The 22,542-nt window shown below is 49.3% G+C and overlaps 2 protein-coding genes across 9 annotated transcripts in view; one reads left to right on the top strand and one right to left on the bottom strand.

Moving 5' to 3' along the window:
* Stk24 (serine/threonine kinase 24) overlaps positions 1 to 16,380 on the top strand; it is a 94,467-nt gene extending 78,087 nt beyond the window's left edge. For both annotated transcript variants that reach the window (XM_021181792.2, XM_029468932.2), the window contains exons 6-11: positions 4,714 to 4,899; positions 7,078 to 7,223; positions 7,602 to 7,725; positions 8,690 to 8,758; positions 10,079 to 10,215; positions 13,213 to 16,380. In XM_021181792.2, the coding sequence (XP_021037451.1) occupies positions 4,714 to 4,899; positions 7,078 to 7,223; positions 7,602 to 7,725; positions 8,690 to 8,758; positions 10,079 to 10,215; positions 13,213 to 13,249 (699 nt within the window). In that variant the 3' untranslated portion in view covers positions 13,250 to 16,380. The remainder of the gene's footprint in view (positions 1 to 4,713; positions 4,900 to 7,077; positions 7,224 to 7,601; positions 7,726 to 8,689; positions 8,759 to 10,078; positions 10,216 to 13,212) is intronic.
* Positions 16,381 to 16,766: 386 nt separating this feature from the next.
* The window catches only part of Farp1 (FERM, ARH/RhoGEF and pleckstrin domain protein 1), a 251,806-nt gene continuing 246,030 nt past the window's right edge, over positions 16,767 to 22,542 (bottom strand). For all 7 annotated transcript variants that reach the window (XM_085828845.1, XM_021181763.3, XM_021181765.3 and 4 more), the window contains exons 25-27: positions 20,541 to 20,648; positions 19,505 to 19,656; positions 16,767 to 18,202 (exon numbers count right to left, since the gene is read on the bottom strand). In XM_085828845.1, the coding sequence (XP_085684971.1) occupies positions 18,121 to 18,202; positions 19,505 to 19,656; positions 20,541 to 20,648 (342 nt within the window). In that variant the 3' untranslated portion in view covers positions 16,767 to 18,120. The remainder of the gene's footprint in view (positions 18,203 to 19,504; positions 19,657 to 20,540; positions 20,649 to 22,542) is intronic.

Genomic DNA, 22,542 nt, shown 5'->3' with positions numbered 1-22,542 from the left:
TGCTGGGAACCAGACTCGGATTCTCGCCAGAGCAGTGTGTGCTCTTCCAGCCCCTTAAAACAAAACAAGCCCTAAATTAGTTTTGTTCTGTGGCTGAAGTCGGACGGTCTGAACACACTGGTGATCTCTTGCCTCAGCCTTTGTGTGTTAGCAGGCCTGACTTGTGTCTGTGTCTTGTCTTTCCTTTCTTTCTTGGACCCTCCTGTGTGCAGCAGATTCCTGGCGTCATTAAATGGTCTGTGAAGCATAGGGTAACTCCCTTTTGGAACCTTGGGTGCTATTGTAAGGTATATGCCTTGTGGCATGTCTCTGTGAGTGAGGATATAGGTATCCCACGTTCTGGTTGGCTCCGTGAACTTAAAGAGAAACTGGTGGTGTGGTAGATCGTGTAGGAGCTCTGGCCCTGTCATCCAGCACACAGCAGGAGTACTTCAGGTTAGTCAGGTCTTCCTCTGCATTTGTTTCTGGTTGGTTCCATATCTTCTGGAAAATGGATCACCTCCACGGCTACTTCTTGTCTGAAGCCCGGTCTTCTCTTGGTCTTTTTCCTGAGTTCTGTTTGTATTCGTGTCTGGATTTTGGTAGGAGAGAGACTAGGATCCAGGTAGTAAATTAGCTTGTCAGCCATGGCCCTTACGGCTTGGGGCTCAGGCCACCCAATTCTGTTGTACCCTGGGCCACTCACTTTCTTGTTTCCCAGAGAGCTTTCTTGATCTCCCTGCCATACCAGATACCTCTCTGAAGTGGATCCTTGGTGTAGTTCAGCTTTCGTTGTTTTGGACAGGAACTGTACCCCCCTTACCTGACTCGTCTGAACCCTCAAGGTGCCACATTTCCTAACAAGCAGGTATGTGTGCTGGGGTTTGGTATCTGTGCTGTTTGGAGAGGCATCCTGTCTTCCTAGTCTCCATTTGTTGGGGTACGTGGTATTTAAACACGATTGGGTGTTTCCGTGGCTTCTGATCACATACCAAATGGCCTGGTGTCCTGGATGTGCCAGCTCTGTGTCCGGGCTTGTCGGTGGGCATCAGAGGCAGACAGAAGATTGCACAGGTCCCTGCACAAGTCCTGGGGGATGGCAGCTCAGCCAAGGTAGAACTAGAGGGGTGTGGGAATGCTGGGCACTAAAGAGTTCACTGCCACACACTTCTTAGCTGTGTGGGTTCGAATGCTTCATGGTTTGGTTTAGATGGGCTCCACCAGAGAGCCCAGTCTGGTCTTGAACTTTCAGTTCCTCTTGCCAACCAACCTTCATAGCTGGGGTTACAGTGGTCTGCCAGTATTCCTGGTTGGATTCAGGATGTTCCAGAGAGGAATCTCAGGTTGCTCTGCAGCCCAGGGCTGTCACTCAGTGTTCCGGGGACAGAGTAAGCAGGGGCAGTTCCTTGCAGGATGGCTGTGCAGTCAGAGCGCAGCTAACCTTAGGCAGAGACCATGACTGTCAGGCCTTGTAACCTGTAAGGCTGAGCAGGGCGTGTGAAGTCTGGAGATCTGGATGGAGAGCCATTGCCAGGGGCCCCATTGATGCATGGTGGGACGTGCTGTGCTTCAGAGCATGGGAGCAGGTGCCATAGTTACGAGGACTGCACGGGGAGCACGTGAGTCAGGCCTGCCTCAGTCCTCCTCTTCCTGCTGTGTGGTCTTCTCCCTTCCTCTAGCCACCTTCATGGTGCTGACTGAGGTGATGTGGCAGGGATTTCTGGTGCTCACAGGGTTTCAGGAGAATAGCAAGCAAGGGTACTCCAGGTAAAGGCTGGAGATTGTTCTGGTCCCATGGTCCCCTTCTGCCGCAGACCCTCTGGGTCCCTGTGTCTGCGTGGAACGGGGTCTCTCGACACGGGTGGGCAAAGCGTGGATGAGCGACAGACAGATACACACAGGAGAGTTCGTGTGGAATCTGAGTGTAATTTTCGAATCGAGCCTCAGACTTTTTATGCAGAGGACAATAAGGAAGTTGGGTGACATATCAAGGTACAATTGAGGTAACCGGAATCTTACATAAAACAGGGGAATGCAAACACAAAAGGTCTAACAGGGATAACAGCTGGGATCAACAAGGGCTCCACCTAAGATTCACTAATCTTAGAAGCCAGGGTCAAGGGCTTTGCGTCCTTGCCATAGTTCCTATTTTAGTCTCTTATATAGTCCACCTTCCCCTTAGGCCATTGTAAATACATGTGTGTGGGTGTAACTCTGCTATAGTATCTATTCTGGTTTCTCCTTTGGTCTGAAACTTCCTTCTTCCTTAGTGATGGTAAATTCCTGTGAAGGGCAGTGACCTAACTTTTACTCAAAGAGATAGTGTAATACCAGGGGCAGTACTGAATTCCAAGACCAAGGTCTTGCTAAGGACGAACTAGGATTGTTGGAACACTGGCGGACGGCTTTAGCTATGTCAGAATTCAATCTTAAAAAGCACTTATGATAGGAAAATATTGAAAGAGAGCACGTGGATCCATACACTAGACTAACGTGGGAATGGAATGCGGGAATGAAAAATTACTGTATGGGTAGGGAATGCTAGACTCCAGGAGGAGAGCGTCCTTGAAACTCTTTTGCCTCATGAGTGACTTTTAAGCCTCTCGGCTTGTCCAGTTGACTCGACCAGAGAGCGTAGCACCCTTCATAGGCCTCTCCTGCCACCTGTGCCATAAGTGTTGGACTTGTGACAAGTTCATGGTGCGATGACAAGAGCAGGTGCCGTTCTCCACCCCACCCCCATGCCTTCTTTGCCAACCCGTTTCGTCGTGTTTCACACACGTTGAGCTCCTGACAGCCCTGCTTGCTGTCAAGTTGTCCTGGGACTCGTGTTCCTTTCATACAGTGAGCATTTAAGGAACGTACCGTGCACAGAGGTGACAGACAGACACAGGGGCTTGGGCAGTTGGAGAGCAGGGCTGTCCCAGTGCCTAGTCTGTCTGAGTCTCAAGTCAGAGCCTGCAGGACCGTAGCTGGGAACACACCGAGAGAGAAACACATCAGATGTCAGGGGTGCTTAGTGAGGGCTTTAGTATTGTGGTAACTGCAGTGACCACAGGCAGCTTGGGGAGGGCTAATTCACCTTAAAATGTCCAGTCCCTCATGAAGTCAGGCCAGGAACCTGGAGATGGCAGCTGTAGCAGAGACTGACCATAGGGAATACCGCTTGCTGGCTGGTTCTTCCTGGCTGGCTTAGTTTGTTTTCTCACACACCAGGGCCACCTGTCCAGAGGTGATGGCCCCTCCCACAGTGGTCTGGGCCTTTCCACATCAATCTTTAATCAGGAGAAAAAAAATGCTTCAAAAAGGCTTGCCTGTAGGTCAGTGTGACGGGCGGGGCGTGCTCTGCATTGAGGTTCTTGCAGCTTATCAAGTCCAACCAGGACAAAGGGGAATGACACGCAGAGTAAGGACTTGAGACCTCATTCCTACAGGTTCTGGGGGAATTGGCAATAAATAGAGACTGCTATTGATTAAAGGACCTTGGGCAGCCTAGCCATCATATGGGACACGTGGACTTTGGATCCTAATTCAGATAAAGCAGCTATGGAAAGTTTTATGGTTTTTAAGCAGTTGGAAAGGCTCAAGTATTACTTGATATTAAAGAATTGTAGATACTCCTTGATAAACTCACTGGAACTTGGATGTACTTTTTTTCCCCCCTTGCTCGTTCTGGTAGCAGTGCTGTCTGGAACATGGGCCGGCAGTTGCTGCCCAGCACCACACACGAGAGCTGCTGTGCTCACGGCCTGGGAAAGCTCCAAGTTCAGTAGCTCCATTTCTACTGCTAGTATTGCTAATTTCAGTGTCGGGGTGCAGGCAAGCCCTGTTTGGCTGGCATATTGAAGTACTCGGGGGTAAGGGGTGGCAGGTGTCAAGATAGCTTCTGTCTGTCTGTTCCCTCTTTCTTTGAGATAAGATCCTGCTGTATAGTTCTAGTATTTTGCTGTGTATATGGCTTGAGCTAGCCTCAAACTTGTGGCAATCCTCCTGCCTCTGTCTCTCGGGTGCTGTGATTACAAGTCACTCTACTTAACAAAGTCTATATGAAAGTGATCACAGCGATTACCTTTGTGTGCCATATGTATGGTTATATTAATGTCCATGTCTGTGTGTTTGACCATTTTTATAATAAACATTCTCTACCACTGATAAGAGCATTTGCGTAGGGTGAGCCCCTAGGTTCAGTTCCCAGCACTGCAAGTGCCGTCAAACAAAGCAATAATGCTTTGAGTTGTGGGCACAATGGTAATGTAGTCCCTTCATACACCCTTGAATCTACCTCCCTCGTGAAAATCAAGGGGGCAGGGCTAAGGGAAAGCTGCTTGTCTAGTGTCCTAAGACCCTGATTATGGGGCTGCTGTTTGAGACCACAAGGTCTGAGCAGCAGTGTGTAGTACCAGGTGCTGCCCAAGGGGTGACGTTCCTCCTGCTCGTGTGCTCCTGTTACTGCTGCTGGAAAAACGTCAGTGAGCACACCTGACACAGGCCTGCTGCCTACCACAGAGGTGGCCAGTCTGGATCGCTACTGTAGCAATTTTGTATTTGTATGTAGTGTTTGCTACATAAAATCTGTCCACTTGTTTCCTGTGTTAAAATTATGCCACTGGCTTGTGTTTCTTAGTTCAGAATAGTGGTCTTTTTCAGAACTTGAGATCGAAGCACCCGTGTTTTCCCCTCCCTTGTGCCTGTCTGAATGTGTCCCAGGCCTTTAACATGCTTTTGTCCTTGCAGGCAGACATCTGGTCCCTTGGCATCACCGCAATAGAACTGGCCAAAGGAGAGCCACCACATTCTGAGCTGCACCCCATGAAGGTGTTATTCCTCATCCCAAAGAACAACCCTCCCACGCTGGAAGGGAACTACAGCAAACCCCTCAAGGAGTTCGTGGAGGCCTGCCTGAACAAGGAGCCCAGCTTTGTGAGTATGCACCTTTCTGGAGTCTCATCTTGATCTGGATTTATTCTGTTAGGGTTGGGCCAGACACTGTTTCCAGCTGTCTCCCTGATCTCTCTCTCCAGTCTTGGCAAAGGAATTCAATATCTTCCTTCCTTCCTTCCTTCCTTCCTTCCTTCCTTCCTTCCTTCCTTCCTTCCTTCCTTCCTTCCTTCCCTCCCTCCCTCCCTCCCTCCCTCCCTCCCTCCCTCCCTCCCTCCCTCCCTCCCTCCCTCCCTCCCTCCCTCCTTCCTTCCTTCCTTCCTTCCTTCCTTCCTTCCTCTTTTTGTTTTGAGACAGGGTTTCTCTCTGAAGCTCTGCCTTTCCTAGAACTCTCTCTGTAGACCAGGCTGGCCTTGAACTCACAGAGATCTGCCTGCCTCTGCTTCCTGAGTTCTGGGCACCACCACTGCCCCATTTCTTTACGGACGCTCGCTCTTTGTTGCCTTTTGTCATCCTCTTGTCTTTTAGGGATTTAAGATGTAATTATTTTATCTTAGATTTTCTAGCATCTCACTTCATTGAGCCTGAAGAATATTCTACTTAGTATAATAGGTAGGATGGTCAATTTTTGATATTTATAGAGAAAAGTCAGGCTGTACAACTAGGAAGCTACTTCAGTAGTAGCAGGGTAGACTCAAAATAAAGGAAGCAAATGGTCAGCTTCCAGTTGGTTGTTGTGTGCTAGGGAACAGACACACGGGGTACACGTGAGTCACCCACCTCCACTGCCCCGCCTTTTCTCTCTGTGTTTACTTAGAGGTGGCAAAGCCCAGGCATGCCCTTAGCTACTCTGAGCTTTCCTCTTTGTTCTCTGAGAATCAGGGCTTTTCTTGGAATAGAAAGGTATAGCCTGTGTGTTGTCACGTGTAGCACTCCATGCCGTAGCTTTGATTTGGGTTTCTTTGAGCAGATTTAGCTTCACTGAGCCTGAAGAATACTCATGGAGAGGGTCCCCGTTAGCTCCTGTCTGAAAATGGTGAGAAAAGATGAATGACACAGGAGCATCATAGGGTTATCAACAGGAGCCCGTTCCGGCAAAGGGATTAAAAAGGACAGGAAACACTGTCTTGGCTCCACCAGGGGCTGCAGGTTGAGGTCAGCAGGTTGCATTTGGTTATTGGGTCAGGTGGTGGGTGTGGTCTTGCATGCCAAGCCAATGTTTGATTGTTACACCATGGTGCCACACAGTGTAGTGGAAGAGAGACCCAAGTATGTGCACATCTTTTCCTGAAGCATGTGCAGTACCGTTTATTCCCGCCATGCACCCCTCTACCTTGGCTTACCCCTGGACTTCACACGTGAAAGCTGCAAAGCTGAGAACACTTGGGATGTTTGGAGTGTCACAGCCAAAAGATGGGGCGGGAGGGCTCTCAGAGATTTCCATTAGAAGAAAATGCTGTTCTTGATTCTTTGGAGCAAACAGCACTGTGGTGTGCCTGCCTGGCATCTCTGTGATTTTGCTATCTGTCCCTAGTTGGCCCACTCTATTTCTTGGGGAGCTTGTTGCCAGTAGATGGGGAAGCCGCTTCAACTCTCTATGCCATTTGGTTGGAGCTGTGCCTTGCTGGGTAGGGATTAAGCTGTTGGTCCCCGTCACCATCGTGGGGATGGCTTCACGGACCTACTTTTCTAAGTGGGGAGTGCTGGTGAGTGAGGGAACCGAGGCAGGAGCCAGGAGCCAGTCAGGTGTCTCCTAACTCCTGTCCCAACCTCTTCTTAGATGAGTCGAATCTGTGAACTCAGTTTAGGGTATTCGCCTAACACTCTAGGAGATCATTAAGAACGTGTATTCCCCTTAGCCAGCACTCATCGTGAGAAACCACAGAAAAACAAGATGAGCTTTCTCAGTACTCACCAAGTTCTTTGTGGAGTTCTTTGCAGGAGTTCTCTTTCTTTGGTGAGCTACTCTGGCAGGATGCTTCAGTCTTTGTTGGAAACTCTCTCCCATTTTCCCTGTGCCTGTATGCTTGGGCATGGGTATGAAATGACTTCTCCAGAAAACCTGAGCGAGGAGCGGGCTCAGAAGCAGAACCCAGGACTACCCCGTGGTGCGATGGTCTAGCTTTTTAACCCAGAAGTCTTGTCTGTTCGTGTGGGATAGAGTGGGGTGAAGAAGAAACTTCCTCTCATGGTGATGACTTTGACACGTGTGTTTTCCAGAGACCCACTGCTAAGGAATTATTGAAGCACAAATTCATAATCCGCAATGCAAAGAAAACGTCCTACTTGACCGAGCTTATCGACAGGTACAAGAGGTGGAAGGCGGAGCAGAGCCACGAGGACTCCAGCTCCGAGGACTCTGACGTGTAAGTTGCCCTGTCGGCCTCTCCATGCCTGTAGCAGAGAGTTGGGCCCTGCTTCTTGGGGGTGAGGTTGGGGTGAGCTTTTTTTGTGTGTGTAGCTGTGGCCAGGGTGGGGGTGGGAAGGCAAAAGAGAGTACAAACTTAGAGTCATGGCCAGAAGGAGGAACCTGCGGAGACATTGAGGCCCCAAAGAGACTAATAGTGAAGTGGCAGGTGGATCCTTAGGAGAGGTGTGGCCACTGTGTGCTGGAGGCAGCAGCAGGAGTGATGGAGGTGGTGGTGGTACATCAGCAGGAGTGATGGAGGTGGTGGTGGTGGTCTGGGTAGTGCAGCCCCTGGCCCGGCCCGTGTTGGTGAACTTGGTAGGATTTCTGTTCCAAGGGAGACAGATGGCCAGGCGTCTGGAGGCAGCGACTCTGGGGACTGGATCTTCACTATCCGGGAGAAAGATCCCAAGAATCTGGAGAACGGGACTCTTCAGCTCTCGGACTTGGAAAGAAATAAGGTACCGTGCGCCCACCAGCCAGTGGCGCTGGGGAATCTGTTCACAGTCAGCCTGCTGTGGGAGCAGACGAGGCGCCCTCGAGGCGGCTCCTTGGTGGCATCTGCCTCTTAAGGAATTGACAGGTTAAAGATTGAGTTCTGTCTGACCATCTGAGGACTGAGGTGCGGGCCTACTCAGGGTTGAATTGTGTACCTTCACCTTGTGTGCAACGCTGGGTCCTCCTGACCTCAACCACATGGTGGACTTGGATGTGAAGTTTCCTGTGTGAAAATTCAGGAAGTAGCTGTTGGGTTTACTCACGATACCCTGATTTTTTTTTTTTAAATAAATAAATCTATCTATCTATCTATCTATCTATCTATCTATCTATCTATCTATCTATCTATCTATCTATTTATTTATTGTACCAGAAGAGGGCATCAGATCTCTTTGCGGGTGGTTGTGAGCCACCATGTGGTTGCTGGGATTTGAACTTCAGACCTCCGGAAGAGCAGTCGGGTGCTCTTACCCACTGAGCCATCTCACCAGCCCGATACCCTGATTTTTACTGGGGCAGTTTTTATTGCAGGCCCTTAAAGACCAGTATGTTCCTTTTGGTGCTGAATATAGACTTCATGTGGATGCGGTGGGTTTCCACTACGATTAGTTTGTCATTGTCCATCTGTGTGGCTGCATGGACCTGAGAAGCTCATTGGTTCAGAGAGTGGGAGTTGGGCCTCTCACTGTGACCATACGGAGTACCTGGCTTCAGCTTTCTAGAGTTTCCTACCTGCAGAACATTGTGTGTCCGTGCCTAAGGAGTTCACTCCTGGTGTCACGCACTGGGCTCATGGGTGGAGCCCCTTTGTAGAGTCTCCCTCAGAGATCGTGAACAGAAGTTGTTTCCTCAGGGGAGAGAATCCAGCCATCCTTGGTAGAATTGTTGCCTGTTTCTAACGACTCCCTTCTCTTTTCCTTCCCTAAGACGAAAGACATCCCAAGGAGGCCTTTCTCTCAGTGTTTATCCACAATCATTTCTCCTCTGTTTGCAGAGGTAAGATCCCTGGCTGTTATTTTTGGGAGGGGAGGAAGGGAGGAAGAGGGGACCAGGGCTGACTTTCTGTAGATGGCTGTCAGTCAGTACAAGTTAGGGGCATTAAAACTACTTGCAGAGTCAGTCTCAAGTCTACATGCATTATGTCCATGGTGACTGCTGGCCCTGGGCCCTGCCTTCCGTAAGCCAGGCAGGTGACTAGGGAAAGTTGTGTAGGTTATTAACTGGCTTAAACTGTTGGAATCATTCCTCAGTAGCCACCTCAAATCCGCTGGAAGTGAGATAATACTCGGAAAGTTCTAGAGAACCGAAGGGGAAATCTCCTTTTTTTGTTTTGCTTTCCCAGTGTGCCCCGTGGTTAGGGTGAGAACTAGAGTTGGGTGCTCAGCGCCCTTCATTTTAGATAATCGTCAGCTCAATGGACGTGAGTATCGAGGAGGCCGTTGAGTTTAGCGCAGTCATGGAGAAGCAGAGGGCCCCAGTTCTCCTGTCTTGTCTTTGCTTCTGCTTCGAGATACCCGGGTGCAGGTCAGGTTAGAGGCAGGAGAGTGGCAGATTGCAGATCTCCAAATCCTGTGCTTGGAAGTGTGCTTATGTGGCCCTCCCTGCCTTAGCCAGTCTCTCCACATGTCCCTCAGAGACAGGACAAGGAAACTGCTACCCTAAGGTTAGCACCCTGTGGGACCAAAGCTGAGAATTTTCTAAAACGTTTGTTAACAAATGGAAGCAGGAGATTTTGGAATATTCCACACCTAAGGGTACATTCAGGAAACGGATTTGAAGTTGGTCTTCATGCTGGGGAGGTGCCTTAAATCACAGTTATGACTCATGAGAGCAGAGGAGGGTGTGGTGGAGTCCCAGGGCTGCCATGTCTATGTGAGAACATTAGACAGCACTCTTGACCCCAAAGGCTATGTGCCTGAAGTTTGCACCCAGCCCATAACCATCAGGAGCGAAGCTTTGGTGACCCACACTGTAGCTGCCCAGTGACACCATAGTTGTACATGTAGGCATTGATGACACTTTCAGGGGTGAGCAGAAGGCTGCACAAGGGAGAGAAAGTGGGGGCGTGTTCATCAGACTCATGTGTGAAGGTGTGCAGTTACTTGCCTGTGTTCTGGTCTGGAAGAGTCACTGTGTATGTAACTGCTCACAGAGACAGAAGATGAGGACCCAGAGTGACTCGTGAGCCACAAAGCTCGTACTGGGCCCTTGTCAGCCTGGCATGGCAGTGTTGGCAGGGCCTATTTGTCTCCTCCTGGAGTGGTTGCTGCCCAGTCCTGTGCCTGTGTATGACACTGCTCTTGTGTGCATTTCCAGCTAAAAGAGAAGAGCCAGGCATGCGGAGGGAACTTGGGGTCAATAGAAGAGCTGCGGGGAGCCATCTACTTGGCGGAAGAGGCCTGCCCTGGGATCTCGGACACTATGGTGGCACAGCTTGTGCAGCGGCTGCAGAGGTAACCGGCCCTGGGCTGGGCTGGATTGCGGGAGGGGAGCCTGGTGGTGCTGGCACAGCTTCTTAGACTAGGAACTGTCACAGACTGCACCTTGGTATATCTCTGGAGTTTTTCATTTTTGCTCTGTTGTCCCTTGGGCCATGGGCTTCTCTTGAGGGAAAAGTCTTGTTCTGAATTCTACAAATGGGAGACCTGAGTCTGGAAAGGACCATGGAGTTTTGTATTTGTAGCCGTTGCCAAAGAAATGCAAGATGCCTTAAAACACCTACATGCAGCAGTCTAAAGAGCAGAGAGAGAGAGAGAGAGAGCCTCAGTCACACCAAGACCATGTTCAGATACCAGGGGCTTTGGTGTAGTAGACTCAAGAGCCCTCCTTAGGACATTGCTTAGAAACCTGTGCTCTGGTGTCTAGGACCTAGCTAGCTCCTGTCTGTCTGTCTCTACCTCGTGGCTTTAGCCACATAGCCTCCATGTTGAATAGACATTACTGTTTGGCATAAAGAATAAAGATGGTTTGCTTGTTGGCCTCCAGTCTTGAGGCCATTGAGGAGGAGACAATATCTTTTTAAGATTGCCCAGATTTGAATCTTAAAGGAAACAATGTGTTACAGTGTAAAGGAAAAGACAACTTTGTATTTCCTTGTAGTGGCATCTGATTTTCATTTAAAAAGAGGTTTGTCACAAGCAAAACAGAACCACACCCAGAAAGGGTGTCTGTTTATTATCCTGCCTTCTGTTTTCTGCTTGGAATATTAAGGTGTCACTTTTTCTGTGATGTGTGCACTCATGTGTGCACACTGTGGTTAGAGATCCGAGGACAGCTCTCAGCAGTTGGTTTCCTTCCACCCTCTTTGAATTTGAGAATCTAACTCTTTTGCAGCATCAGGCCCACCTACAGTAAGCACCTCTGACCTGCTGCCTGTCCCCCACACCCCCAAAGCCCGCCATGTTGGCAGCCGGCCTTGGCCTCCATGTAGCTGGGCTTTTGTCACCTTTAGGAGTTTTGCATGTGGTCCAGGGTTACCTGATGTTGTATGAGTGGTTGGTAAATACAACTTGGTTTCCCCAGTAGCTCAGGCACGGGTAGTATGATGTATGTATGCCTAGTTGGTCCTTTTCTTGTTTCTGGATCTGTCCCCTGCTGAGGCACCTAATCTGCCAGCTCTAGTAGAAATGTGATAGGAGCCACAGGAAGAATTCCAATTACTCTAAAAATATTTTACTGACTATTATTGGGAGGGTACACGTGTGTGGTGCATGGAGTCCTGTCTCTCCTTCTGCCTTTCTTCTGGTTCAGGGATCAGGATTTGCTGCCAGGCTCACACAGCAAGCACCTTTACCTGCTGGCCCCAAATGTGAAGATTTGGGATATTTGTTTCTTAACATTGAAAGTGCCTCGTCTGTCTGTCTGTCTGTCTGTCTGTCTGTCTGTCTCTCTCTCTCTGAATTTTTGTGGTACTGGGGATTTAATTCTTGGTCTGGAGCATGCTAGGCAAGTGTTCTACCACTGAGCTGAGTCACCCAGCTTTCTCACACACAGAATTTTAAATATTCTAGAAACTAGATCAAGAACATAAAGAGGAGCAAGCAAAATTAATTTTAGTAATACTTTGATAATTTCCTGTATCAACTTATAATAACAGTTATCTAGTAGGATATTTTACATTGTTTTCCTTGGTATTAAACCTTTGAAGTCGGTATGGTGTATTAGCCATCCTTGTCAATTCAAACCTAGATTTCAAGTAGACACTCACAGCCTTTTGTTCTGAGTGAACCCTCCTACGACATCAGATGATTAAGTGGCAGGGTCCTGGTCTTGTCTCTGCAAACGTGGCTATGGCTTTGCACCTCCCCTGGGTTCCAGCAGCCGGGGACGATGCTCAGCCAGTGCCCGTCCCTCAGGTTTCTCCCCAGTCTGCTCCCAGGTGAACTGTATTGGACGGTCTCTTCAGAAGTCACTCTGTCTGGAGCGTTTTCAGGGCGTCTCTGTCTTAGTCGGAATTGGCTTTGAGATCCTTTAGTAAGCACAGCTCATCCACTCACAGCAGCAACTCGGTGCATAATGAGCCGATTGTCGTCCTGGATGCTGTGGCTCAAGTGTGCTGCTAAGAGGATTATACAGACCTGTTGGAGTATGTTCAGTGCATCAGAAAGCTCCTCTGCATGCAGTGTTGGCCTCAGTGCTCATGTAGTATTCAGAAGTAAGACAGTGTAGACTTTTTTTTTTTTTTGAGAGCAAGAAATGACACAGTCCAGTGGTTGTGCCATTGCTTCTGACATTATACGCAAGGTGTTCATGCAGACACATAGGCCCTCCTTTGGGCTGTGTTTTTTTGATACTGCTTCCAAGTAGCTCATCTGGGCTGCAGCCATATAGTGCTGCCCCAAAGAATTGCTGAGTTTGGACTCAATCTAGTGTGGATATGTCCCTGAGCTCTTGCTGTGTCCTTGGTCAACACCAGTTTTCAGAAATAGATCCAGGGCTGGAGAGGGCTCAGAGGGTCAAGTGCTTTGTGTATAAGCAGGATAAGGTGCCAACACCCAGACAGAGGCTGTGTGGTGGCACATGTGTGTCATCCCGGTACAGGGTAGGGGTGGTCATCCTGTGGAGACCTGGGTAGGTAGGTCCTGGAGGGTTGCTGGCCAGCCAGCCCAGCCAGAACGGTAAGCTGCACGCAGTACGAGACACTGCCAGGAAGGTGAGGTGGAACATGATAAAGACCCCCCCAGAGTCAGCCTCTGCCCAGAGTTTACATGGTTGTGCACACCTGTACATACATGTGCACACTCCATGTACAACACACACACATACACCACAGTCACAAAGCAAGGTGGTCCTAGGTGTGACTTGCGTCTCCATGACTCCCCTCATCCAGGGTTAACCTGCTGATTCTTGTTCTCCTGGCCTGTTTTCTAAGACTTTTTAAGCTTCTGTAAACTCTGTAATGTTTCCGTTCTCCGAGACAGCGATGCTTACTGATCTCTGCTTTTCCCTAGATATTCTCTGAGTGGCGGAGGAGCCTCAGCGCACTGAAGGCCCATGGCGCCCGGGTTGGTTTTTCCTTTCTTCTTCATCTTCCTTCTTTTTAAAAGTCAACGAGAGCCTTTGCCGACTCTGCGAAGAGGTGTCACGGAGGGGCCCACCCGCCCTCCCGTAGCGCCGGCACCTGTCCAGGGACGGCCTCGTCGTGCCACAGCCAGATGGAGTCTTTCCCGATAGGGTGGGGGATAATCCTTCAAGCGATTATTTTATTTTTTTATCGTTTTTAATTTTAATCATAGTGCACATATTCAAAGAAAGTATCTTTAAACACAAAAAAACCCTGAAATGTATATTTGGATTGTTTTAAGGCAATTGAAGACACGCAACCTCAGGTATCCCGCTTTATATTGATAGCTCCTCCCCCGGGAGACGGAGAGTCGCTCTGGTGGATCAGTGTACAGATTGTATATAGCGTCATTTTTACGGAAACCCTTTTGGCGTGCATAAGGATCACTGTGTACACATTGGCCAAGTGCTTCTGTAGATAATGTCTGTGGAGTAAATATTTGACAGGCCAGAACTTGAGTCTATTGCCTTGCCTTTATTACGTGTAAATTTTGAATCTCGTGACCAGTGATTGGATTTTATTTTGTATTTACAGGGTCTGTCATTAATAATAATTAACCCCCCTCCCCTCATGGAACACTCCCGTTTGTACCTCAACAGATGCAAATCCCCCTCTCGTTCACCTTACGCCTTTTTTGGTACACTTAGAAGTTTTCCTTTTCCATCAATGGTACTGTTTCTTAGTGTTTTCAATTGGAACATATCTTGTCTCACAGAGCTTTAAATTATTCTCCTAAGTTTCTTGTGGATGAAGCGCTCTCATCTAACCTATGTTGGGTTGTGCCACCGCGTCTGTACCAGATGTCCCATCCAGCATCTTTCCATTGAATCTTGTAGTGCAACCTGCGTATCATCTTCTCCACCTCCAAGTGTCTGAATGCTTACACAAATAAATTTTATAACTCACTCATTTGCATACTATTCTTGAAATGTGGCTCCACGGAGCAGATGGGGCACCTGTTTTGCACATGTGCATGGTTGAGGAAGTGTGTGTATGTTGAGACATGTTGAACAACTCCAGGGGAAAGTGCCCATATGTCAAAAAGCCAAATGTCCAGGTTATCTCCCTATGCAATGTGTGTGCTAGGTCCCTGAGTTATGACCGACGCCGCGGGTTTGTGAAACTGCTGAAGTTCTTGAGCTGCTGTGGGGGCCTCATCTCCTGGTCCTGTCCGCCAAGGTCCTGTCAGCCAAGCTCTCCGTTCTTTTCTCTTGCATCCCTCAGCAGGGTGGGGATTCCCCGGTTCTCAGAGCAGGTCTTGCTGGTCTCACTCAGATTAGTGGGTTTTTGTTTGTTTGTTTGTTGATGCTAATTACTGTCCTCCTTTTGGAGGGTTAGGCCTTGAGAAAGGGTTTTTTTTGGAGCAGGAACTTTGAGTGAACTTGGTGACATCAGCTTGGCCTTGTGCTGGTGTGTATGTTGTGTTATAGGAAGGCAGGCCAAGGATAGATGTGTCAGGCGTGAGACAATTGCTTAGATTTATTAAGTGGGGTCTAGGTTTTTAGACTATTGTGATAGTCTATTAGGAGTAGTAGATTTAGGCTGGAGTAATAATTTCATCCAAGAATACGTTTTGGCTAGGGGAAATAAAGACAATTTTTTTTTTCTTTTTAAATTGAGTCCATGGGTTATGTGTGCAGTTCCCTCAAAGACCAGAAGAAGGTATGAGATTCCTCTCTTGGGAACTGTAGTTACAGGTGAGCTGCCCTGTGGGTCCTGGGAATTGAATCTAGGTGTTCTGCAAGAACAGCCTGTGTTCTTAACTGCTGAGCCATCACTCTGACCCCAGTACAGTGTTATTTTATACCAAGTATGTTACCTGGAACAATAGTTTGAGAATATTTCGTGTTTCTAGAGTACTCTGCTTTGGAGTGCTGTGTGTCTTTTTTTTTTCTGTACGAGGCTTGATGTATACACCAAAGGTTGTTGCAGGAAAGTCACCAAATGAACCTGTTCTGCAGAGTGCTGTTGACTTGAAGAGCGTCCCTGGGGGCCACAAGCATTTCTAGTGGAGAGCTCGTCAGTTGTACAAGTGGGTAGTGATACAGTAGTAAAGCCAGTTGTCTTTTCTCTTTCCAGTGCTAGTATATGAACCAGGACTTGTGTGTGCTGGGTCAGTGCTTTCCTGCAATCCCTGCCATCCTGTCTTTAACACTGTAACAGTTGCTGCTGAGTTGCTGAGAGGACTAGATGCTAATTAAGCATAAGCTTATCGAAATAAATGTAGGCTGGTCCTCTGTACTCAGTAGTCCACAAGGCACGGGTTCCCATCTCCTATGAAAGCAACAAGATGGTTCTTTGGGAGTTTGTTGGAAACCTTGCTGCAGATGTGGGGTTGACAGTTTTAAAGTGGATTGCCTCGTTATATAGTCTCCTCTATGTTGTTACATTGTAGCACAAAATAAATTAGATGTTCTCTGGACGTTTTGTTTAGCTCAGCTTGGCAAGCTGTATTCATGTGTTCACTTCTAGTCCTTTATTCAGAGCAGGGCCTGTCTGAGAACACCACTGCTACCGATTTCACATCACAGGCTATGTGACATCACTCAGAAGTCCTTCCCCAGTGTATTGTCCAGCTCATGGCAACCATGCCACCAGTCTGGGAAAAGGAGCACCTCAGAGAGCAGTGAGGCAGGCCGAGTGCCGACTGCTGAGCTCTGGCTCACAGACAGATTGTCCTTTGGATAATCCATGTTCCTCCTTATGAGTGCCGAGATTGCAGGCATGCCCCACATGTTGGCTCAATGATGGCTTCCCCCCCAACCCCCCATTGCTGTCCAGTAGGTAACAGCCTGTGATGTGGAACCAACCACCTGTGCAGAGTGGAAGGCAGTGGGTTCCTTCCTAGCAGCTGGAGTTGCTTGGCTCCTTGACATGGTTCCTGGTTCTGTATGTGGCGTTTTATACTATTCTTTGGCAAAATCTGTAATTGTATATGCATTATATTTCTTTAAAAACCTGGCTTCTGTGTTTCTGCTACAAAATATGGCAATGAAGGTGGATTCCTGAGCACGCATACTGTCGTGCTAGGTCAATAAAGCTCTGGAAAGCTGTTGCTGTGTCTCGTGTTGTGGGGTCTGTCAGACTCCGTCTCTCCCAGCAGCTCTGCTGTACACTTGCTTACTCTTTCTCTGCAGCTGTATGGGAGTCCGAAGTGCCAGGCACATGGAGAGAACTTGTACTTGCGCTACTGAAGAAAGAAGTCATCTCCTCTCCAGCACTGTGAGAATTTGGTGACTCAGAGGGAGCCTGTTCCCAGCACCGTTGGGTGCCTGGTGATGGGGTCCCCCTAGATGACTGATGGCAGTGTCTGCCCTTTTCACTCTGTGCCTGCCTTCACTCATCAGTGTGCTACAATGTTGCATTTCCTCAGAAACTGTGTCCCTTCCCATCCACCCAGTACCACCCTTGTGCCCCCACACAAAGAGAAGACACGGGTGGTGGTTTTGCCTCCGACTTGTATGTGCTGGATCATGGCGTGAGGTATTTTTATTCCCTTTTGTTAGTACTTAGGACCATCTGGTACATTGTAAGGCAAATGATTGACACATCTTACTTCTTATCCATGTGAATCTCTGACACTAGTCACAACCCCTCAACATTGATGGGTCTGTTTTCAGGTAAGAAGGCCCTTGCTGGGGTATAGGGCACAGGGAGAGAGGACTGCAGACCAGGCCAGCTTGCGTTATAGAGGATTCTATGCATGAAGGGAATGACAGCGACCCAGCTGCCCTAGAGAACAGGCAAACAGTTTTCCACTGGGAGGCTCAGGTAGTATTTGGCAGCCAGGTCCCCCAGAGGAGTCTGTCCAGGATGTGGGCTGTCATCCTGTCTGTACCCCATGCCCAGAAGGAATGAGTATAAAAAGAGAAAGACTTGGAGACAGGTACAATAGATACTACTAGAGAATGTGCAGGTTCAAACCAAACCACGGCCTTGCAGGGAATTGGGGCCAAACACCGGGGCTGGGACTACGTACCATTACCATACGATGCTTCTCCCGAGAAGCTCACTCAATGCCCCCCATGTAACAGCACAGATGGCCCCAGTCAACGACATACAGCTTCTCATGCTTGTGAAACAGACAGCAAAACATCACGGCCTAGGAGCCGCCACTGTACACGCCACGCACAGGGCGGTGACGCCCACGTATTGCACTGGGTATCTGCTTCTCCACAGAAAACAACCCCACTACATCTTGTAAATAGGAATCACAAACAGTTTGGTCAACTTCCGCCAAGAAAGTAGGTGTGGCGACCAGGGTCTCGCTGGAGCCCACCCCTTCGGTGGAATGGAGTACTCCACAAATTGCTTATTTGAGAAAAGTTGAGTCCTACGAATGTCCTATTATAAAAGTAGAAAGATTGGAAAAAAAAATGAAATCCAAAATGATCTCATTTACTTAAGACTGCGCCATGTGTTATGAACACTGGAAAAATCCGTTTGGGAAACAGCAGTCTGCAGGTGAACAGATGTGTGGCCCTGCGCTGGCCGCGCTGCAGGGCGAGACTGTCATTTGGCACTCTTGATGACAATGTGTCAATACTGGCACAAACTAAAGCGCCCCTGGAGAATGGTAAGACACTGCCCTCCCACCCCCTAGGCCTGGAGGGAAAGGCTGTCCAAAGAGATTGGTATGGGGAAGACAATGTTTGGAGATAGGCCTGTGAAGGGATGTGGGCAAGAACCACTGCAGATCTTCAACGTGTTCACACAGGTGTGGATTTCGCTAGGCTTCATTCTATTCTCCAGGAAAGCATCCACGGCTGGCGCAGCCAGTGGGCGTGTCCAGCCGTCAGTACAGGTGAGATTCTTTGTGACTCAAGATGTGGGCCCGAGAGGCTGAGCTGGTGGCACTTCGGATCACTTCCATCCACCTAAAATGATGGGAAAGGGGCATAGGCACTGGGTGACTTTGCATGCCCATTAGTGCCAGTTGTCAGTTCTAAAGACAAGCGCTTGTCAAAGATGCTCTGTTGCTTAAGCAAAGGGTCCCTGTAATCATTTTGGGGGAACAATGTTTGGGAACCATCAGCACAGTTCACGTATGGCGGCAGTTCCAAAGGCATTATAAGGGTTGCCTTTACACAACCATCCCGTCCCACTTGATGGGCCCATCTTGTACATTTGCAAGAAACCAGGGCAGCACTGGATCTAGAACACGCTGAGTCTGCACACTGCTAGTTGTCACAGTTGAGGGTGTTACTAGTACCAGCTCCCAGGGTTCAGGGACACACTCAGAATAATCTGTCCCAAGTTACCTGGTCCAACATGTCTTGAGTGTGGGTAAAGAAGACCGCCTACTCGTGGGATTCAGCGTGGCAAGGCTGCAAGCCTTGGAAAGATCTTTTCTAGATCTCAAAGGATCTTGACCAGTGGTTATCAACTTTCCTATTTCCTATTTGTTGCTTCATAACTAATTTAGTAGTTATGAATCGTACTGTAAATATCTGAATTTTCTGACAACCCCCTGTGCAGGGGTCAAGACCCACATGTTAAGAACTTCTGATCTGGGTTGAGACTTGCCACTTTTTGGGCTCATTTGCAAGCAGCTTGGCTTAGGGTTTGCAGGCTAGTTTCATGGACATTTGCTAGGGATTGTTTCTAGTTGGCCTGTTGACCTTGAAATGCCAGTGAGGGAACAGATAGTAAGGCCAGAAGAGAACTTGCTCCCGGGGGTGAGGGGAGGCTGGCACGTTGAGGCCTCTGATTGTCACTACAGTCTAGTGACCTTGGTTGTTGTTTTATACTATGGGACACATTTCCCCAAAGCCGTTTTCCCCTTGGAATGTAAATTTCATGGACAGCTTTAAGTCAGAGTTAACACCCGGAAACCTGGCAGCCTATTTCCTTCCTGACTCTGAACCTCTTCTCAACACTCAGCTTGCTTGCTTCTTCGTGTGGTTGTTAGCTAGCATCAGCCTTTGGGTCCATTATGGCCACTTGTGCCCCACCTCTCCCTGCTGCAGCTTCCTGGCAGAGGACCAAGCATGTTGGCATGTGCTAGCTAACCTTACATGGTAAGAGCTAACATCTCTACGACACCACGCTGCAGGGCTGGGAGTATGAAGCAGACCTATAGAATGCACACAGACTACTCAGGAGAGGCAAGCCCTGATGCCAGGACGGGGACCATGGTCCTGCAGGTGGGCTATGCAGACATGGGCAGTGGCACCTACCTTTCAAATGTGTATTCGCTTTCAGCCCTGAAGTAGTACACGTGGGACTTGAAATGCAGCTTGAACACATAGTCCTTGTGGATGTTCTCAGACTCTGAGGGGATGGTGAGGGAGTAGCCCAGCAGAGGCAGGCTGGCAAGGGGGTGACTGTCCTGCAACAGGGTACAGAGGAAGTGGTCAGTGGTGTTGGGTAGGGTTGCTGTTCTAGTCAAGGGCTCCTGCTCTGGACTAGTTTGTTTGAGAAGAAGCCAATCTTGGCCAGTGTGCCGTGGTCTCCTCCTTTAAGGGCCAGTCCATTAGAACGAGTCAGGCATCTGGCTAGGAGGCCGCCCCTGAGACCCCTGGTGTGTTTACCTTAAGATAGGGCATATATGAGTTTCTTCCCCAGTCTCTGCCCCCTACATAGTGCAGTGCCTGGAGACACCGAGTTCTGCCTTCCTGAGTCTGGACTTAGAAGGGACAAACTATTCTTTTTCTCATGACGTTACTGTGATGGCCGAGCATACGTGTGCTTTAGGCTCCCTTCTCATTTTATAAAGCTCTTCTCCCCTCCCAGCTGTGTGGCTGACTTCCATGCCACCTGTCTTTTCCTTTCTCCCAGGAAGCTGTGGGATGGACAGCTTGACCATCCTGGTATTTTCCTTTTAGATACTATACATTGTTCTCCAGCTTCCATTTGCCCATTTGTCCCAGAGCATCTGCGTCTACTCTTAAATTCAACACCACCAGGAGGGGACTCCCAAGACTTGGGCTGACATGTCTTCCCTGCCTTTTATTTCTTCAGTTGGCAGAGTAAAAAGCTCGTTTTCGCCTCCTCCCTACAGGACAGTGTGGAGTCACCCCCTCCTCTTGTGCCATCCTTGAATAACTGGATGCCATATGTTCATTTAGAGCGGAAGCTCTCCAGTGGACATGGCTGGTCCCAGAACCCTACACCCCCCACTCCCACCCCCCCACACTGGGTTCTTCACCTGTCAGGTGTTGCAAGCTCTGTACTTCAGGTTAGGGCCAGCTGCCCTGTGTCAGGGGCACTTACCTGGTGTGATTTGTAGAAGAACAGGCAGAAGTTGGTGAATACCACCCACAGCTTCTGCCAGCCATTGCTGTTCTTGAACTTTCTCAGCAAGTTCCCAGAGAGCTGGTTCTGAAAGACAAGTGGGGATGGGGGTGGGGGAGAGATAGGAGGTGGTCAGAAACACAGATCAAAGGCACGCCAGGGAGTTGGAAACAACCAGTCCATGGCATTCACTGTATCTCAAGGAACTGGTAGCCTCTGTGGGTGGGTCTGGAGTCTCTAGCAGTGAGCATGGGTTTCCCACAACAGACATTGTTCATTTTACATGGAGAGGTCATCAGGTGAATGAATTCCTGTCACAAGTTAATTCCTGCCCCCACACAGGTGTGAATCCTTGCTACTGTCACCCTTGAATGTGACAACATTAGGGAGCAAGGTGGTCAGTCATACTGGGGCTGGGAAAGGCCCTCGGTCCTATGTGAGTGTGGTTCTAAGGAAGTGATTCAGGGACACCAACACCAGAAGCAGAGGTTAGCGTGGGGGCGTCCATGACCAGGGATGGCTAGCCAATGAGCTGGAAAGGACATAGAGTGTCCCTACAAGGAAGGGGGTCTGGCTTACTGCAGGCTGGGATTCTGGTCTTTTCCCTGGAAGATCTAGGTCTATCAGCATAGACCTCCAGAGTGGCTCTATGCTGCCACCTAGTGGAAAGGTCCAGAAGCCACTCTCCCAGCCACTGCTTCAGGGCATGCTTGTTGAGTTCCCGCAGTTCCTGTAAACATGAATCCTTGCCCTGTGTAGTGAAGGCAGGGACACAGCACAGACATCGCACCTGACAGCTCCAGACTGTGAAGAGCTCCGTCCACCCTCCTGAAAAGCTGACCTTCCACCTCGCTGCCAAGTGACATGACTGGAGGTCACGGAAAGAAGGCAGGAGGTGTACAGTAGTGAAGGCTCCTTGATGCTACCCAGCAGTTCACTGGAAACGGTTAGGTTGGCAAATTGTGTACCTCACAGTTCAGCATCCCAGGCTGACGGGACAGCCCCGCAGCACCTTCTGCCCTTGCAGAAGGCCTGAAGTGGGTTCCCAGCACCCACACTGGGGGATCGTAATGGCCTAGGTAACTCAGGCTCTGGGGGGGGGGACTCAACACCCCCTTGGCTACCACATGCATAAACCCCACTCTCTGCTGAGAGAAAAGCTTTAAGATACTTCTAAGTCTGCTTTACTACATTCTGTAAGCGCTGATGTCAGGAAGGCCCTAGAGGGAGGACATGTTTACAAGTTCCATCCTTCAGCTGCTCAGAGTGATGGGAGATGGCAAAGTGAGCCGAGAAGGGATTCTACCCGAAGAGCTTCAACCACCCACCCACCCACCCACCTGGCTGCCGCTCCCTGCCTGCAGGCGGGGACAGGAGATTCTGGGTAGTGGCAAGCCTTGTTGCCCATGAGACAGACCCCTTCTGCCTGGCCCTCCTTTCAGAACTCTCCCTAAACGACATCCCTGGTCTGTCATTGTGTCAGGAACCCCCCCCCCCCCCGCAAAGCTCGTAGTGTTTCTTGTCACTGCGCATTGCCCTCTTAAAGCTGAGCCCATGGGGTTCATGTGGGTGGCAGAGTCTTAAAAGTGAAGCATCTAGGAAGTGAGGCCAAGAGAACTTCTTCCAGGCAGCATCACAGGGCAGCAGCCTCACAGAGTGGAGCCGCTGCGTCTGGGAGTACTGCCTCACCCAGGATGGTCCTCCCAGGATGGTCCTCTGCTACTTTCAAGCACAGGTTCCCCTCTCTACTGTGACATGCCTCACATGGGATGCCCTCACACACAGGCCAAGATGAAGGATGGCATGGAGCAAAGGCAGCAAGCAGGCAGCCTCTCACTGGGCAGAGCTTAGAAATGTGATCACAGGCTACTAAGGCTAGACACAGGAAGGAAGGGAGTGTGGGGGAGTGCTAGGGTCTTGGCTGGGGCCCCTTGAAAATCTCTTCAGGACACAGCTGTAGTAGGAAACTGTAACTGTGAAG

This window comes from Mus caroli, unplaced genomic scaffold (genome assembly GCF_978045245.1).
Source record: "Mus caroli unplaced genomic scaffold, Mus_caroli_1 scaffold_12, whole genome shotgun sequence".
NCBI lineage: Eukaryota > Metazoa > Chordata > Mammalia > Rodentia > Muridae > Mus > Mus caroli.
This window is presented reverse-complemented; position numbering and strand designations above follow the sequence as displayed.